The sequence below is a fragment of the Lineus longissimus genome, chromosome 8 (genome assembly GCF_910592395.1).
Source record: "Lineus longissimus chromosome 8, tnLinLong1.2, whole genome shotgun sequence".
NCBI classification, from domain to species: domain Eukaryota; kingdom Metazoa; phylum Nemertea; class Pilidiophora; order Heteronemertea; family Lineidae; genus Lineus; species Lineus longissimus.
In genome coordinates, this window is record NC_088315.1 from 18,064,831 (window position 1) to 18,084,377 (window position 19,547).

General features: G+C 42.8%; 1 protein-coding gene across 16 annotated transcripts in view; it reads left to right on the forward strand.

Annotated features, from left to right (window-relative positions):
* The window catches only part of LOC135492187 (liprin-beta-1-like), a 136,100-nt gene that overhangs the window by 3,316 nt on the left and 113,237 nt on the right, over positions 1-19,547 (forward strand). For 14 of the 16 annotated variants that reach the window (XM_064778440.1, XM_064778450.1, XM_064778444.1 and 11 more), the window contains exons 2-3: positions 10,651-10,760; positions 12,935-13,161. In XM_064778440.1, the coding sequence (XP_064634510.1) occupies positions 10,688-10,760; positions 12,935-13,161 (300 nt within the window). In that variant the 5' untranslated portion in view covers positions 10,651-10,687. Of the gene's footprint in view, positions 1-10,650; positions 10,761-11,764; positions 11,799-12,934; positions 13,162-18,968; positions 19,092-19,547 lie in introns of those variants that run through there. The other 2 variants (XM_064778446.1, XM_064778456.1) reach the window with 2 other exon arrangements.

Below are 19,547 nucleotides of genomic sequence, written 5' to 3' on the forward strand. Positions count from 1 at the left end.
CAAGACCACTAATGAATATTCATAGGTTGGAGGGTCCAGGCCTATCTATTAGACGAGTGCATGTTTTTTACTCTCAAGTACATATTTGGAGAGGTATTGAAAAAATATTTGCTGTGGCAAGTCTACAGATATAAATAAATTGTTTGGTAAAAAAAATAATTTTGAATTTCGACAACCTGGCCATAGGGGGGGGGGGGGGGGGGTCAAATTTGGAGTGAAAATGGCCGAAGTGGGTGAAAATGTCCACTTGTGTCAAACTTGTCAATTTAAAAAAAAATTTCCGTGGTCAATCACCAATTTAAATCGCACCAGTTACTCGCAAGACTAACCCGTATATCATATCCGAATTTCAGTTTCACTACTCGACGCATTCTTTGATGCGTCGCGGTCAAACATTGACAATTTAACTGCTAAAAGGCTTAAACAATCAATTGTGGTCTTGTCTCAAAATGCTAACCCTAAATGGCTAATCTTTTGGACTGTTCAGGAAGAACATTGGTGGCATTCAGAAAGTAGTGATTGGAGTGCCGAACTTGTATTCGCTGCTTAGCTGCAGCTCGGACCTGTACCACTCCCAAATATAATAATTTTTGCTTCTTTGGTAGTGATGGACATCTTTACGCTCACCAAAATCAAAACTAATTGATATAATGTCCCATAATCACTAGTCAGCATTCTGCTACTAATTCATGTAATTATGTAAAAGGTTTAATGAGCATCTAGCTAATCTGCTCACTATTGGAACATTTATCGGTTGATTTAATTGGACTTGGAGTACTTTTTGCTCTTTAGGAGCATCTCAAATTGTGAAGAAGACAAGAAATATATTTGTCACTACTTGACCCCCCCCCCCCCCCCCGTTGGATACATGTACCTTAGGATACACATTCCAATATTCAAGGGTATAAGGGGGTCAGATTGATTTCAAAACTAGGTATCATTCCTACACAGGGCACTATTTAGCAGGGGGACAGGGGGCAACTACATGTAGGTTTCACTATTAACATTGACAACCTTGAGCTCCACATAAAAATGACAATGATAAATTGTGTTATATCGCACCTTGCTTACGATAATAACATTCGTAATCAGTTGACATTTGAACAGCTGCTGTGTGTTGCCAGCCCACGCACCATCCTTGAGGGTCAGTGTTGTTGCATTTAAAGGAACAACAAAGTTATTCCATTTAAAGGACCAACCGAGTCATTGCATTTAAAGGACTAGCAGAGTTATTAAGGACATTATTACCAAGCTGTCAGCTGCCATGTTTCCTTCTATTCCACATCACAGTGCTTACTTTCCGTCACCAAATTTGACAAAAACTGGAAAATGAAAAAAACAACAGAACTATCAAGTTTGCCTGATGTTTTTTCCAAGTGAGCCTTTAATATGTGTGTCGATGGTCTTTGTGTAGATCAATGCATTGGCAAGGCAATACCTGGAGCTCAGGGACATCATCAAGACGCCATCATGATGTCTTTGATAACCTTGATAGTACAATGATCCTGACAATGACATAAGTGTTGTGCTATTGAGGTAAAGTCTTACGTCACATGCACCAGGTGGCAGAAAAAGTTTCCCGCACCAGGCCGTGTGCGGGTGCTGAAAATAATGAATGATGTGATATCAAGTCTACTATCGACAATGTAAGAGTTGTAACAAAATTAGAAAATCGTCAAATCTTTCGGAAAAGTAGTTTATTAATGAAATTGGAGAAGAAAAAACTTGTTGAAGAGATAACCCACCTACTACTTTAATACAAAGATCGAAGCCGCCTACTCCTTTAATGCAAAGATTGGTGGATAAATTGAGCAGACAGAGTATGTACTGCTATGAGTACATTGATAAAAGTAGTTTATTAATGAAATTGGAGAAGAAAAAACTTGTTGAAGAGATAACCCACCTACTCCTTTAATACAAAGATCGAAGCCGCCTACTCCTTTAATGCAGAGATTGGTGGATAAATTGAGCAGAGTATGTACTACTATGAGTACATTGATAAAAGAACCATCAGCTGTTTTTATCTTTGTATATTACTTGTAAATAATGGACCATCAAATGATGATAAAAGCTCTTTAAGTGATCAATATCCATTCACCTGAGCAAATGATCTCTCCCAAGGTGTAATGATTAACTGTTTGTACTGTACTGGCTGAAAGAAACATTAACCCTTGATGGGCCCCGTATTTTCCTGGTGTATTCCTGTTTCGCCTATTCCTGTTCCACGAAACAGGAATTTTGTAGGCAAAACAGGAATAGGCGAAACAGGCATAAACCATTTTCCAATGGGTGACGTTATTTCCTGAAGATGCTTAAATGTTGGATTCCTTAGATAAAAGCTCTTTGAAAGTGATGAAGAAGAATTCACCTGGGCGATTGATCCCAACGTGTAATGATTGTTTGTACTGTACTGGCCAAAAGAAACATAGGCGCATGATTTTCCTAATGTGATTTTTTAAAAATGCTGATGGTGGATCGATTAATAATGAAAGCATCTTCAAAGTGATCTAGAGGCATTCGCCTAGGCAACTAATCCCGTGGCGTCTTAACAGCTTCGTTTCCAAGGCGTACTGAGTGATTGTTACATACTGTACTGGCTAACAGTAACATCCCTTATGACACTACAAACCCGTGGGATTACATGTCAAGGTACGGATTGATCAGTGGAAAGAAGAACACCCTCCCAAATCACCATGCCTGTTTCTCAAAGTTTACCAACACTACTATCCTGACAAAGTCTTTCGTAAGTCGTGGTTATTTGCCGCATCAGCAAAAATAAAATGCCCTCTGCATTTTTGGCGGGTTGCAGTAACTTGTAGCAGCTGTCATGCGGGGATGAGAGCTCGTCGAAACCAACCGTGGATCAATCACTACCTGGGAAAGTGATACAGCTTCGGCTGGGAAGACTAATTCTCAAGAGATGCAACACTGATGACAGCATCTTCCCTGTTTCTGTTTTCAGCCGGCAATGTTTCTTTTTTCAAAGTAAAACAAACTTCTAACGCTTAAAAGTTTGATGGTTGGAAGAATACTTTCTTAGGAAAGGTTGCTGAGAGTGCTTGGCTGCAGCTGACAACGTGGTGTTTCAGTTGCATGGGATTCCAACTCGCAGTCTAGTCTCTTGATCAGCATTGCTGGGGACCTGAGGCGCGGGTGGGAGAAAAGAAAAGGGTACATGTACTGCAGTCTTGACGAGCGTTGACAAGATTGGCCTGCCTATATTAGCTGTGACGTGGCATGGCTTGGGTGTTTTTGCAATTGTCAGTGGTTCTTGATTCTTCTCCTTCAACATTTTGCTCAGCACTTGGAGGTGATTTTCTCCGGTAAGCATTCGTTCTCTGAGGCGGGATGAGGGTCTTTACAATTACATGCCACGGTTAAGCCCGCAGCACACTAGCTGCCAACTTTGGCGACAAGAAGCGTTCGGCTGACGCCTCTCGACGCCAAAGTTGGCGGCCAGTGGATCACGGTCAGAGCACACCTGCCCAGAATCAGCGTCCAGTAGCGTCTTTTCCGCCACTTTAACCCATCCTGGGCCATGCAGCGCGAAATCATGTGACATCAAGACGCAAGCTGATTTGGCAAGTGGCGTCAAGTCGCGTTCGCCGACGCCGTTCGTAGCAGACTAGGGATTTTTCAGGCGTTCAGGACTCTTGCGGCAAAAAACGCCTGTAAACGCCGAAGTTGGGCACCAATTGGGTTTAATGGCCTAGTGACCCGTCTTCAGCCAGAGGTAGAGTCCACGCAAGCTACTCATGTTTCACTTGGTGAGGTCTTACCCTAACGTGGACACCAGATACAAGGAACCTCAGTGTTATGTCTCCTTCAAAAGATAGTGAGAAGCCAGGAATTTGAGTTCCTTGAAAGCCACGCCGGTTCATCCAGAAATACAATCCTGGGTTCTCCCTGGGATCGAACCCGGGCCCTATTGCCTGATAGCCAGCAGTGCTAACCATTAGCCTATGAGGCTCCTCATGTTAGTAGTAATTTTCCTCTGACCGTTAAATATCTTTGCAGGACTTGAGGTGAACTGAATTTCTCTGTCATAACGATACAAATCTGACATTGATTCCCAATTGCTTTTGGACAAATTAGCGCACCTAAATTCTGTGCACACACTTGAGCGCACTTATATTACCACTATAAATACATCAGATCGTAATTATTTAGAACAGGTCAATTATTCCTGGCTGAGAGTCAATAATTATATGCTAATTTACGGTGATAACAAGACATCTAAATTAACCGAATATATCGTCTAATCGGAAGAGGCAATTACTTGTGGCTAGAGGTTAATTCAAGTATGTTAACCCTTTTTGTCCCAAGGGCAAACACAGAGGGTTTGTGGTGCATCTTTCATCAGGTGGTCCATAAATGTTTTGAAATTTTAAAATTTTCGTCATTTTTTCATAATTCTTCTTCTTCAGCGTTCGCTCTGCACTTGGAGGGGTCATTCTCCTAGGAGTAATCCTCCTCCAAGGCGGGATGAGCGTATCCTGCGTGCCACTACGGTTAGACGCCAATTGGGTTTATTGGCCTAGTGGTCCGACTTTGGCGAGAGAGATAGAGTCCACGCAAGCTACTCATGTTTCTCACTTGGTGGGGTCTTAGCTTGCCCTGGCATAGACACCAGGTACAAGGAACCTCGGTTTTGAGTCTCATTCGAAGGACTGTGAAGAGCCAGGAATTTTAGTTCCTTGAAAGCCACGCCGGTTCATCCAGACATACGATCATGGGTTCTCCCCGGGATCGAACCCGGGCCCTATTGCGTGGTGGCCAGCAGTGTGAACCACTAGGCCATGAGGCTCCTGATTTCATAATCCACTTTTGAGGGTCTTTTGGATTTCTTGAAACACTTATGCTTTGCTGTTGGCTAAGAAAATACTGTGTCAGTGCTACAGTCCAAATCGGCTTTTTGGTTGAACACAGGCAGCACCATTTTGACTAGAACCATGATTAGAACTCATTTAGGGAAGATCAGTGTCGTAGTGGTTAGAGCACCGGGCTCATAATCAGGAGGTCGTGGTTTCGATTCTCGGAAGGGTCACCTCTGTTTCGTCTTTGTGTCTTTGAGCAAGGCACTTAACCCTACTTGCTTCTCTCCACCCAGGAGTAAATGGGTATCTAGCTGGCAGAGTTGGCACACTATGAATGTTAGTCCTGAGCGCTGTATAGCTGCAGCTCGGACCTTTAATACTCCCAGAGAGTAGAGCTTGAACCAAGAATGTACAGGCCAATAGCTAGGGGTAATAATCTGAAGCGCTTTGAGCGACTGAAACCAGTTGGATTTAGCGCTATTTAAGTCTCATAATTATTTTATTTAAAATGAAGGAAATGCCAATTACAAGGGCGGGAGACTGTTCTTTGTTTTTCCAGAGAACAGCCTCCCAGGTTTTGAATGGCCATTCACCTCATTTTGAAGGAATTCTACATGTAATTGCTTTAGGATTTCAAGTTGTAGCCAAAATGGTGGTACCCATGGTCAACCCTTAAAGCGAATTTCGCAGGAGGAAAACAATGCCTCTCCCAGGCCCCCATTTGGTATCAGAGGAATTACTTCATTATCAAGTCATACAGAGTTTCTGAATGGTACCCTATTTGGGCCCTATTGTCCACATATTCTGTTAAGTTGCCTAAATCACATAACTGACTATAGGCACATCTAAATATTGACCTGGAAACAGGGTTTTGACTGGTCAATGACTTCGGCATTTTTATTGTAGGTGCCTTGCTCTTGGAGGGGTGACTTGGGCCAAAAAACTCAAAACGGCCGAAAAGTGAGTTAGACAATTATCGTAGGGGGGTGGCGAAAGTTCATGTTGAAATCGCAATTTTCTGGAGGAACAGATGGAAAAACAATTAAAACACTGGAGTGCTAAAGGGTTAATTGCATCATTGTATTAAGATCTCCGCTCTGACTTCTGTGCCACTGCTATTGAACTGGAGTTGAACACACAACCCTCTCATTGCTAGCAGACTTTCAAACCACCATACCATGCCACTGCATTTCCTTGCCTGCACAATGCAACGCGGTGTCATCCATGATGTGTGTCACTGCACCGCAATGATAAGAGTTGGCATGTCTCTGATAATTGTCATTGTCTCGTCAAGTGGCCCTAACTTTGTCTCATCAATGACGTGTCACCCTGCGTAGTCATCATCGTTGAGCACTTGATGAGGTATACATACAACATGCTGGTATTGTGCAGATGACATTTTGCCGAGCTGAGTTCATTGCCCGATGTTGTATGCATCCTCAAGAATACCAGAGTCAGTCGTATGGTCCTGCTCTCCCACACGTTACTGACATAAGGTCGGTCATTTATGACCTGCCGTGACGAAACAAGTCGCATCTCCGAGCTTGACAGGTTGAGACGGACTGGTTGTTCATTTCACTGTTGTCTGCCTTACATCAATTTCTTCTATTATGTCCTGGTGTCATTTTAGGCTCATCTTGTGTGCGACATGCGACTCATTTTGTCGTGGTGGGTCACATTTGTGCGTGTTCATAGCTCAGTGTTCTTTAGGGCTGTAGGATGAGGGATGGTGGCATTTTTCGAAATTGGTCATCATCTAAATTTGGCCAACAATAAGCTTTTAAATGATACATTTTTGAAGAAATTGTAACAAAATGTTGAATGAAGACTGAAAGGTTGACCATAGGCACTATCAATTTGGCAAAAATTTGACATCCTAAAGCAATTGGGAGTCTTTCAGATGCTTGTTTCAAGGGTGGGAGGTTGTTCTCTGAAAAACGAAGAACTAACACGCAGCCAGAATTACAAAGATGTATGAAGTAGGCCTATGCCTCACCAGCAACCCCCAACAAGGGCAGTAACTGTTTGGTTGAGGGGAGAACACCACTTATCATTCCAAAAGGGTCCAAATCTGCTTGAAAATACACATGTACACTTTTTGGCAATGTATATGGCCCTGTGTGACAAAGTTTTCAAAGATTTAACTAAGATTTTCAACAGTTTTTCATTGAAGTTTAAAATACAGTAGACCTCCCTTAGCAGACACCTCTCTATTATTGACACTAGTTTTGGTCCCAAATTGAGTGTTTCCATTCACTTTGACCTCTCTAATCAAGGCACCTCTCTATTAAGGACAGCACCTGTCAGTCCCAATTGTGTCCTTAATAGGGAAGTTCTACTGTATTAGTAAAATTGTCAGACGGAATTCATCGCCTGAAACTGGCCATTTTACATGTCACCTCCAGACTGTCCAGAATACCATATCGAAATTGCAGATTCAGAACTGCACACTTGAATTGACGCGATCTGGTCAAACATTCTCAAATCAACCTCTGCTGAATGGCTCAGAAATTCAACGGCGGTCTTTTCTCTTGTGCAGACGTCGACGTTGTTTCTTTCTTGACCTTTCATAAAAACCTGCTCGCGATCTATTTTTGCCGAGGCTGTCAAAGAAACGCGCGGAAAAAATATAACAGATCGGAAAGGTGCAAATAGTCTGGGCAGACGGCTGGCTGGTTGCTAAGCGCAACAAAAATGAGAAGTGGGGACGCATCGCCACAAGGCTGATCTTAGTGTGATTGCGTGAAGTTGTGGAGTCGATGGCGTCGTTTTTAATGTGTCTTGGATTCTAAGTAAGCTTCGGATAATACAGTGGAAGCTCCCTTAGAGGACACCTCTCTATTAAGGACAACCTCTCTATTAAGGACTACCTCTCTATTAAGGACAACCTCTCTATTAAGGACAACCCCTCTATTAAGGACAAACTCTATTAAGGACAAACTCTCTATTAAGGAAAACCTCTCTATTGAGGACACTACTTTTGATCCCAAATTGGTTTGTTTCCCTTCAATTTGACCTCTCTAATCAGGACACCTCTCTAACTGATGGACAACGCTTGTCAGTCTCGAGGGTGTCCATAATAGAGAGGTTCTACTGTAACTCTGAAAATTCTAATTTAGGGCTCTTATTACACCCAATTTATTTCATCTTGACCCAGAAATCCTGATATCGTTTTTAACCGCTCTTGAAAATAGTAGTTTGCTGCACACATTTTTTTACTCCACGCTTTTCACAATTTCTTTCCCGGCTTGACATTAATTATGCAATTATCTAATTAGGTATACGCTGAAAGACTGACTATGCTACATTTTGTGTACCAGTAAAATATATTTTGCATATTTTTTAACCCTTTTGTTGCGACTAGCTGAGCTTTACCGTGTAAAAGAGAGGGAGTACCGAGGTGCTAGATAAATATGATTGATACAGAATGTAAGGACTAATGTTGTTGTTAGGATCAACTTGTTTACACAATGTCCGCATTTTGCATTCGCAGCCGAATTCCAGGGCTTTTCAAGTTGAGAAGCAGAATGCTAAAAGGCCTATTCCCACATAAGCATTTCACACCAGGTATCATGTTCAAGGCTCAAATGAGATGTTATTATAATCTATTAAATGTACAGTCCCAATCACAAATGACATCCATCCTGGTTCGCGTCATTGACGCGCAACGTACGCGCAATTTGCCCGCTGAGTTGCGTGCGTGTCAGTGACCAGTGACGCACTTATCTCTCCATGTTTCGCTTAAATTACGCGTAACCTAAGCACGAGTTACGCGCTAGGTAGGGACGACAATTGTCATTTGGACTGTAATCAGAAACTTTGTTGCCAACTACCTGTACTATCCTTCTAAAGCCTTTGACAGATACACGCGTAGATAAATGTGACCCGTTCCAGCAAAACCAGTCGCATATCGCTCAGAGCTTGGCAGGTTGAGACGGACTGTTTGTTCATTTCACTATTGTCTGCCGTTTGTGAAATCTGACAACATCAATTTCATCTATTATCTTCTGGTGTCATCTTGGCTCATCTTATGTGCGACATGCGACTGGTTTTGCTGGAGCGGGTCACAAATGGCATGGATTTCTTCAGGTATAAGAGGGCTACGGACAGAGTACCTCTGATAGTTCAGAATAACACAGAATGGGAAGAAAAATCAATGAAATCTGAAGCAAATTGTACCACCAAGCTACATCCAGCTTTAGTTAAGGAATTAATACCGAGCTGGCGGTCATTGGTTGTATAATCAAGACCGCTCGGGTAGACCGAAAATGCAGTCCAAAACCCGAGGCGCTTCGACGTAATTTGAGGTCTACCCGAGCGGTCTTGATTATTCAACCAATGACCGACAGCGAGGTATTAATTTCTATTCTAAAAGGTTTCAAAATTAAACAAATTAAATACGATTTGAAAGGTATATATGTTCCGTTTTCGTCAAAGAATGATCCAGCCTGGTGTCCGGAACTCTGCCATATTGTTGCTTGTGAAGATGACGTCACGCAGCAAGGGAATTCCCAGTCTGCTAGCTCGATTTCTACCATTTCCTCGTCTTTGACCTCTTCTGAATCCTGACTGACGACCTCGAAAGAGTCCTCGGGTATCCTCCCTACTTCACAAATCCCAATATCGGGGAATACTTCAAAATCTCGTGTTCTTGACATTGTTTTGTGGGGCTGAGTCGTTGCTTCTTGGTGAAAATAATTCGTCTGCTAAAATTCAGAATTTTATACCTACCCAGGCGGTCATTGGTTACGATACCAAGACCGCTCCGATCAAAACGAGGCGTAATGTATTTTGTATTAGAAACAATGATATACTGTGACTAAGGCATTTTAGAATTCAAATTCACAGCCATGCTCCAGAGTCAGTCAGTGTGATTCCCGCGTTATCGAACCTGACGGACAAAGGGGATTCCTCACAGAAATGTCTTCATCAGAGTCCCAGCGGATGCTGGATGCTGTCAGGGGATGCTGGATGCTACCAGCTGCGCTAATTAAAACGCAGAGTAGCCACCTGTCTTTGCCGTAGCTGAATGAGCTATGGCACCAAATGAGAAAAGAATTGATAGCATCTGTCAGACAAAAATGATAAAGAAGACACCATTTCATTTCTTCATTTGCTTGATAGGGCTGTTTATCAGACGCAAAAAGTCCCAATGATATTTAATCGAAGCCAGAAGTGGTTTAAATTTCTCTTGGGTAAACGGAAACTAATCGCTACTCATGTGGACCAGTCCAGATTCAGATCGTAGATCACGGGGTCATCACGGCCAATGACCATCTCGAAACTAGTCTGCGGTCAGACAATTGCCGCAGGCCTCTAACAGACAGACAGCATCAATAAGCCTCAGTTCTGCAGTGGCTCAATCTCTGGACTAGCGATCAAGAGATCCCTAGTTCGATCCCCACTGTCGGCGTGAGACTGTAAGCAGGTCTCTTTGTTCAACTCGCTTCTCTCTACCCGGGTGTATAGATGGGTTCCGGTCAGAAATGATCAGATTGTAGCGCTCAAGTCTACTGAAAGGTTTCAGGACACACCGGGGTTGAAGTGTAAAGTTGGATGATAACCTATATACATTGTATAAGGTACAGTGGAACCTCTTTTAGCGGACACCTCTCTATTAAGGACAACCTCTATTAAGGACACTAGTTTTGGTCTCAACTTGGTTGTTCCCATTCAATGTGACCTCTCTAATCAGGACACCTCTCTATTAAGGACAGCACTTGTCAGTCCCGAGGGTGTCCTTAATAGAGAGGTTCTACTGTAGTTGATATCAGACTATAAACTCTAAACTTTAACTTTTGATACTAACGGCCAAGTCGCTTTCTCTTTTCAGATTGTGCGTGAGAGAGTGAAAAGGAGGGGGTGCCAAAATGGCCAATGACCACCTGGAAGCTAGTCAGATGCTTGCCGCTGCCCTCGAGCAAATGGACGGCATCATTGCAGGTATGTATACGGCTACACTCCTATCACACCTTTTTTTCTACACTCCTATCACAGTGATAGGTGTGCTTGACCCATGCAGCGGTAAAACCATTTTATGTCTACAACAGTGATTCATGCTCGTTAAATATGCCAAGTTATTTTAGGGACACCCTGTAGGTGCCTCATTTGTAAGATCGAAGACCTGGATGGGTAAATTCTAATTGACATTGCTGATGAAAATCAGCTGGAAAACTCTTAGTCTTAGGCCTAAAATGAAAAAAAGTTTAGGAATTTTTGAATTCCTTCAACCTCGATGTACCCTGAAAACAAATCCTGGTGGAAACATCCAGCTTCTGCCATTTGAGTCCCTTTAACATCTGGCTTCTGCCTATAGGCTCCCTTTAACAGTTGTCTTCAGTCACTTTCTAAAGAATGTGCTGGCTGTTTATTTTCAATGAGTATTTATCGGGAGAAGTATCAAGGCCATATACGATTCCAAAATGTTTACAAATAATCCTACTTTATCAACTTCCAACTCTTATGTTTCACATTATTGACCTAAGGCCGAAGCAATTTGATTTCATGGTTCTTGTCCACCACTTTCAGGAAGTAAAATTTTTTTTCCCTTCATCTTTCATCTTTCATCGTCTGTAAAACTATGATTTTCTTGTGAAAAATGTAAATTCATTGGAATTAGTCTAATTGGCCAGAAAACTTGAAATATTGGAAAATTGTCATCAGCAGGGGGTAAAGTTCACTTCCGGCGACTTTAATTTTGTTTTTCTGATGCTCTTGTGAAGAGTATTATGTCAAAGTGATGAAATGTTTTGGTGCAGCCTAAAAATTAGGTGAGGGTGGTGAAGAGAACCGTGACATCATCTTCCCGTGGCCTCAAGATGTGTTACAGCTCTCGAGGTCATCTCGAGCAAGAATCGAATTGTTAAGGAACTCAGTTGAAGTTGTATTTTCGAGTTTAAACGTTGCTTTATACCATCATGGCGTCAAATTTTCACATTTATCCGTATCTTGGCGAAGCAGGAATGGAATTTTACCGATATGGTTTGTATTGGCTTTGTTCTTGAGTGCGGGAGTAGAGATGAATGTGTCAGCTGGTATGACATCTTCAGAATTTTAACACCTCAGAGTTGGAGCTGGGCCGCGATATTGGTGAGATGTTAGGCAATGAGTTGTTGACGCGCCTTAATTCGTACCCCAAACTGCAATTGGCCCCTCTTTTGCTGTTTGTTAATTTTTCTGGTAGCGCAGTTGAAAAGTGCTGACGGTATACGCGTTACTTTCTGAAGAGCTTTTGAAAAATCCTGACGGTGATTTTCGTATCAAGAGTAGGTTCAATTTCCTCATCCTCTTCTCGACAGCAGTTCAAGTCAGTAGTCCAATCGGGTTTATTAAGTGGACTGTTGACTCAAATTCCCTCTTTGTCCCCCAGAGTTGCTGTGTAGTCGACATTGGGTGATATGAATAAAGACTAGCAAATGCTTTTATCTAAATCTCCATGTACATTAACACTAGGCCTTCCTGTACAAAACCGGAGTAAAAGCATTTGCTAGTCTTTATTCATATCACCCATTGTCTGTCCAAACCTTAATCCTGTCGGCAGCATAGAGGATGTAGTCTTGCAGGATATGGATCATCCTGATGAAATCAGGGGTTAATGTTCGCTTCTCCCGGCCCTGCACCCCCCCCCCCATCCTGACAATATCAGGCCATTTCACTCGATACATACTTACTCCCTCAATGTGAAGTCATGTTGTAGGCCCTGTTTGCAAGAGGATGACAACTCCTGAGACATTCGCCCTCATTTGGTGAAGTACAGACATTCATCACCTTTAAGTCAGCGCAGAGATTTAGCAATCAACCTCGTCAATTTGTCAGCATGATCAAACAACCAGTGAAAATGCCAGTTTGGATATCCTTATCACCGAATTTTTCAAATTCCTGGACTTAAATGTAAGCGGCGCTCTGATTGGCCAAATTACTTCTGTGCTGGCACTTCACCCAATGAGGGCGAACGTCTCAGGGGTTTGTGTGCAGGGCCGGGGAAGCGAACATAACCCCTGATTTCCTCAGGATGGATATGGATGGAGGTCTGTTCCTGGTGTCCACAGGGGCTGGTGAATCAACTATCCCATCAAATTTCCTCATCAAAAACATTCATGATTCGTTTGTCTTTTCAGGTACGCTGACCCACGACATCTCAAACGGTCACACGAACGGGCAGACGTCAACGCTGCCCAAATCCACCACCAAAGTTCAAATCAAACGGATTACCAACCTAGTCGAAGACCTCAAACTGCTCATCGAAACAGCAGAGAATCGATCGCAGTTGTTGCATTTACTTCCACAGGACACCACGGGATTCGTTCAGGAATTAGCAAAAGATTTGCACCAGGATCACAAAATTGTAAGTTGATTTTCAAATCTTGTTTCTCTCTCCTTGTGATTGTAGCACCATTCATTTCCCAATGCCCCAAGTAGCATTTAGCATTTGCGATTACTAGCGCGGTGCTTTCATGCGCTGGTCGTGCGAAATTTTCTTTGATTGCGGGGTCCGCAAGTTTTTGCAATGTCCGGGTCTATCACTTCTTGTGATAAGTTTTCTTAGTGAGAGAGGATAACTGACATAATCTATACAATTCCTTAAACTTTCAGTGTAAAAATAGAAAATTGGCAGACAGTTTTTTAATCGTTTTGCCTCTTTGCCTTGAAGGGGTTAAGTTGCTATCATTTACCCAGCCAATTACTCTTCTGTATGATAGTCTACTTTATTATTGATGAACCTTTCCAGAAGCCAATATTCTCTCAGGAAGACTTGTGTTTAGTTTATACAAAACTCCCAGTGTGGCAGCACCAGTCGGCTTACATGTTTCCAGCCCAGGGTTGTTCTTCAGAATTTCAAGTTGGAATAGTATAGTTCGGGTCTTGGGATGTGTCTGGTCGTGAAGGCAATGAGTTTTTCTAGCATTTCTTGAACACTGGGTCGATTCTGAAATAACTTACAGAGGGCATTTATGCAGCCATGCCCTTTTCAAATCAGTGGTCAATGTTAACCCTGTACCCCTCTGGTTTGGCGATCGCCACTAGTTCTGCTAATTCAGCTTTCACTCTGCACTTGGACTTGGAGGTGTTGTTTTCAAGAGAATGTCTCCTCCAAGGTGTCGTGAGCACCTTTTTGGTGCTGCTACGGTTAAGGTGCCAATTGGGTAATGGCCTTGTGACCCGACTTCAGCCAAAGGTAGAGTCCATGTGTTTCTCATGTGGAGGGGTCTTTCGCCTGCTCTGGCAGCCATCAGATGCAAGAAACCTTGGCTTTCCATCTCCCAAAGGACTCAGAAGAGCCAGGAATTTAGGCCCTTGTTCATCCAGGAATACAACCACGGGTTCTCCCCTGGGATCAAGCTTCTCATGTTTCTCACTTGGTGGGGTCTCTGGCCTGCTCTGGCAGCCACCAGATACAAGAAACCCTGGCTTTACATCTCCCAAAGGACTCTGAACAGCCAGGAATTTAGGCCCTTGTTCATCCAGGAATACAACCCCAGGTTCTCCCCTGGGATCAAGCTTCTCATGTTTCTGACTTGGTGAGGTCTCTTGCCTGCTCTGGCAGCCCCCAGACACAAGAAACCTTGGCTTTACGTCTCCCAGAGGACTCTGAAGAGCCAGAAATTTAGGCCCTTGCTCATCCAGGAATACAACCCCGGGTTCTCCCCTGGGATCAAGCTTCTCATGCTTCTGACTTGGTGAGGTCTCTTGCCTGCTCTGGCAGCCCCCAGACACAAGAAACCTTGGCTTTACGTCTCCCAGAGGACTCTGAAGAGCCAGAAATTTAGGCCCTTGCTCATCCAGGAATACAACCCCGGGTTCTCCCCTGGGATCAAGCTTCTCATGTTTCTGACTTGGTGAGGTCTCTTGCCTGCTCTGGCAGCCCCCAGACACAAGAAACCTTGACTTTACGTCTCCTAGAGGACTCTGAAGAGCCAGAAATTTAGGCCCTTGCTCATCCAGGAATACAACCCCGGGTTCTCCCCTGGGATCAAGCTTCTCATGCTTCTGACTTGGTGAGGTCTCTTGCTTGCCTGGGCAGCCATCAGACACAAGAAACCTTGGCTTTACGTCTCCCAAAGGACTCTGAAGAGCCAGGAATTTAGGCCCTTGCTCATCCAGGAACACCTGGTTCTCCCCTTGGATCAAACCTAGGTCCTATTGTGTGATAGCCAGCAGCATTAACCACTGGGCTATGCTGCTTCTCGACACTTGGTCGACGCGTCTTGGCTTCTTTTGCTGGCCGGGATTTGCCACTAATTCAATCAAGACTTAAGTCGTCTAGAGTTGACAAAATGTTCCGCACATTTTTCACCGAAAATAAGTCCACGTAAATTTCTATTAAAGAAGTCAATTTTTCCTATAATTTGCAACATCTGCAAACAAATTTAATTGGGGCAAAGAATGTCTCCGGGTCTGAAAAGAACAATTCATTACTGTGTGATACTTGATGCACCACAGGTGGTCAATTATGGAACTAGTTATAAAAAAATTCCTTTGTGTTGTATTATTTTCTTTACATTATTTACCTAGCTACTACTACAAGTATTAAGTTGTCTTCTACCATTTGTTTGTATCTGTGATGAGTGATAGTTGCCTGCATACTTTCTGGGATCTTGTAACAAATGCTTCAGTGGTGCATTCTGGTTTGAAAAAAGGAGCAAAAAGGGATAAAAAAACTATATTAAGACAATGCTCTTAAAGGGACACCCGTAGAAGTTTAAAGGAGGAGTTGATGGATTTACTCATGTTAATTTTTGTGCCTCTTTTCAAAAATATTTCTAATAACGTCAACATTTTCATGATTTTTGGCGGATAACAGAAGTTGTTATACTGTGTAAGGGTTAGGTCTTTGACGCAGCAGAAATGTTTGTGTACAGTTTTGGATGATTGACTGTGAGACCTCGACAGTAACTCTACAGTTGCACAGTGGCTGAAAATTGTGTTTTTATCTCCAATAAACTTCTAGTCATGTGATAAATCGTGTTGTATATTGTGCCCATGCAACCAGAAATATTTTTACACAATTTTAAAACATTTTGCATTGTGACTAGGAATTGCAGGCAGGGCAAACTCCAGGTAGTTTGGATAAAAGCTTAAAGTTATTTACATTTCAAACAATTCTAATAAGAAAACATTAATTGAAATATCAACAATATGCTTTGGTGATATCTCAAAACAATGAAATTTGCATCATTCTCTAGCTAAGGGCACAAAATACCCCCGCTATACTCTGTGTTTTCTTAGGTTGAAGGGCACAAAATACCACTGCTATACTCTGTGTGTTCTTAGGCCGAAGGGCACAAAATACACCCGCTATACTCTGTGTGTTCTCAGGCTGAAGGGCACAAAATGCACCCGCTATACTCTGTGTGTTCTTAGGCTGAAGGGCACAAAATACACCCGCTATACTCTGTGTGTTCTTAGGCTGAAGGGCACAACATAGCCCTGCTGTACTTCATATGTTCTTCGGCTGAAGGGGACAAAAAATTCCCCGGCTATACTCCGTGTGATTTCTGTCAAACAAAAATTTACGCGTTTCATCAGATGACTTTCTGCGACCTCTCAAAGTCATTCATCATACTGTTTTGATGTATACTATTGTCATGGATACATAAAGTGTGTGTTTGTCACGTCGTTGCCATGGATATGAGACTTCAACGCGTTGTCAACATCTTTATACATGTAAGTACTTTTTCTTAACCCTTTGATATCCACTCCTGATTTTTTTCAGCAGAAAATAGGACCTTATACCATGTTTTACAGAAAGGTGTCTATGACCTGTCTCAACGCATTTTTTTATACCTGGGACTTTTAGGATATGCTGCTCATGATATTTTAAACTCCTCGTGAAGAAGAGCGCCCTTTAGACACATTGCAAAGGTCGAGATCAGACTGCCTAATCAGAACATCATCAGCATCCGACAAGCGACCTATGACCAGGTTATAAGCCGGGCGCTAACCACTATTAGCCATTAGCCCATGATCCCACAGAATATCATTATTGTTTGAAGTAATGTGTTTTTTCGATCGGTGACGTTATTACAAAACTGTCAGCGGGTTCGTCATCTTTATGACAGGAGTTTATTAGCTTTCGTCACTTATTGGCACAAAAAATGAAAAATTCTCAAAAAACCATGAGCATGAAGCGGCTTGAAGAATCTCTCTCCCTCAACAGGATGCAGGTTAATTTCCCAGGCAAGCATGGTACTCATTCAAAGTAAAAGCAACTTCTCAAGCATCTCTGAGAAAGTAAAAGCTACTATTCTCGAGCTTCTTTGTGAAAGTAAAAGCTGCTTCTCGAGCTCCTCTATAAAAAAGTAAAAGCTCAAGCTCATCTGTGAAAGTAAAAGCTGCTTCTCAAGTGTCTCTGTGAAAGTAAAAGCTGTTTTTCAGTGAAACTGAAAGCTGCTCCTCAGTGAAAGTAAAAGCTGCTTCTCAAGTGTCTCTGTGAAAGTAAAAGCTGCCTCTCAGTGAAAGTAAAAGCTGCTTCTCTGTGAGAGTAAAAGTTGCTTCTCAAGTGTCTCTGTGAAAGTAAAAGCTACTTCTCAGTGAAAGTAAAAGCTGCTCCTCAGTGAAAGTAAAAGCTGCTTCTCAAGTGTCTCTGTGAAAGTAAAAGCTGCTCCTCAGTGAAAGTAAAAGCTGCTTCTCTCTGAAAGTAAAAGCTCCTCTGTGAAAGTAAAAGCTGATTCTCTCTGAAAGTAAAAGCGCCTGGAGCTTCTCTGTGAAAGTAAAAGCTGATTCTCTCTGAAAGTAAAAGCTCCTCGAGCTCCTCTGTGAAAGTAAAAGCTGATTCTCTCTGAAAGTAAAAGCTCCTCGAGCTCCTCTGTGAAAGTAAAAGCTGAATCTCTCCAAAAGTAAAAGCTCCTCGAGCTCCTCTGTGAAGGTAAAAGCTGATTCTCTCCAAAAGTAAAAGCTCCTCGAGCTTCTCTGTGAAAGTAAAAGCTGATTCTCTCCAAAAGTAAAAGCTCCTCGAGCTCCTCTGTGAAAGTAAAAGCTGATTCTCTCTGAAAGTAAAAGCTCCTCGAGCTCCTCTGTGAAAGTAAAAGCTGATTCTCTCCAAAAGTAAAAGCTCCTCAAGCTTCTCTATGAAAGAAAAAGGCTACTTCTCAAGCTTAACCGCCCGGCTTAGCCTTCACCCATTTGTTAACAGGTTCCTCGGGATAATATCGCTGAGCAGAAGATTAAACGCCCCTTGTAAAATCTGTGATATATCCTAAAATAAACCTATCAAATTGCCCCAGGATTTGACAGGATGAATTCCTGCGGTATCAAATCTTGCTGGAAGATAAAGGCTTATGATATGAGCGGCTTGTTCAGTGCATATTTATTTCAACTCTATCGAAATAACCAAAGGCTTGGGAAACTGAAGCATCTTCCTTGATAAGCCGTGACTCCGTTTTCGACCCGGCTGCTACCTGCGTGTAGCGGCTTTTCCCTGGTTTTGCCAGGTGGCTGTGTTGTTGTTGGCCTCAGGTAGGGGACCAACTGAGAAGTGAGGTTTTCTCTGGGAACGGTCTGCAGCAAATTACTGCTCAGTGTTTGCGCTAGCTTTAGATTTGAACGCGTCAGACCTTCCTGTGTCAATTTCTTTCTTCTTTTCTTCTTCTTCAGCGTTCAATTTGCACTTGGAGGAATATTCTCCAGGAAGAATTCCTCCTCCAAGGCCGGATGAATGTTTTTACGTGCCACTACGGTTAGGCCCCGATTGTTTTTTTTGGCCTACTGCCTCCGCCTTTGGCCAGTGGTAGAGTCCACTCAAGCTATTCATGTTTCTCACTTGGTGGGGTCTTTTGCTTGCCTTGGCATAGACACCAGATACAAGGAACCTCAGTTTATGTCTCATTCGGAAGACTTTTATCAGACAGGAATTTTAGTTCCTTGAAAACCACGCCAGTTCATCCAGAAGTACAATTCTGGGTTCCCCGGGATGAACCAAGGCCGTTTTGCGTGATTGCCAGCAGTGTTAAGCAGGCTACAAGGCTCCTCCTTTCTTTTGAATTCGGCAAAAGTCTCATAAGTATCAGGAGTATTATTGTGAAATAAAGCGACAGGATAGCAGCCTGGACATAACATCAAAGCTATTTCTGTCCACTCCTTGAGATGCCCCCTCACAACAATCAGATAAAGAAACGTAACGGATCTTCCGGTGTGGACAGAACTACTCGGAAACGGAGTGAAGAAGGTCGGGGGTTGGTCGCGGGCTGTGGGGCAACGCAACGCCGCAGGGTCAAAATGGACCCTTTCGGCATCAACGTGTGCAGGAAATCTGTGATTTTTATCCATGTTGTACCTGTGAGTAAAATTCCCCTTTTGCCGTTTTTCGTTTCGTTTTCGTTTCTCGTGCGGTTTCTGTTTGACGTGAAGTTGGCACGTGTTTTCTTTTGAAGCCAGAGAAGGATAGGTCTCTATATTCAATGAGTAGTAGCAATAGTCATGGTGCATGTAGCATAGCGATGCATGCACTGATTTCCTGTACCATCATTTAAGCTGCACTTTGCCGTATTTTATATTGCTGTGGAACCTCCCTTAGCGGACATCTCTCTAAGGACAACCTCTCTATTAAGAACACTAGTTTTGGTCCCAAAGTGGTTGTTTCAATTCAATTTGACCTCTCTTATCATGGCACCTCTCTATTATGGACAGCACTTGTAAGTCCTGAGGGTGTCCTTAATAGAGAGGTTCCACTGTACATGCATCACCTGTGTTCGTATATCTTCCTGGGATCGGCAAGACTTATCAATAGGTTTG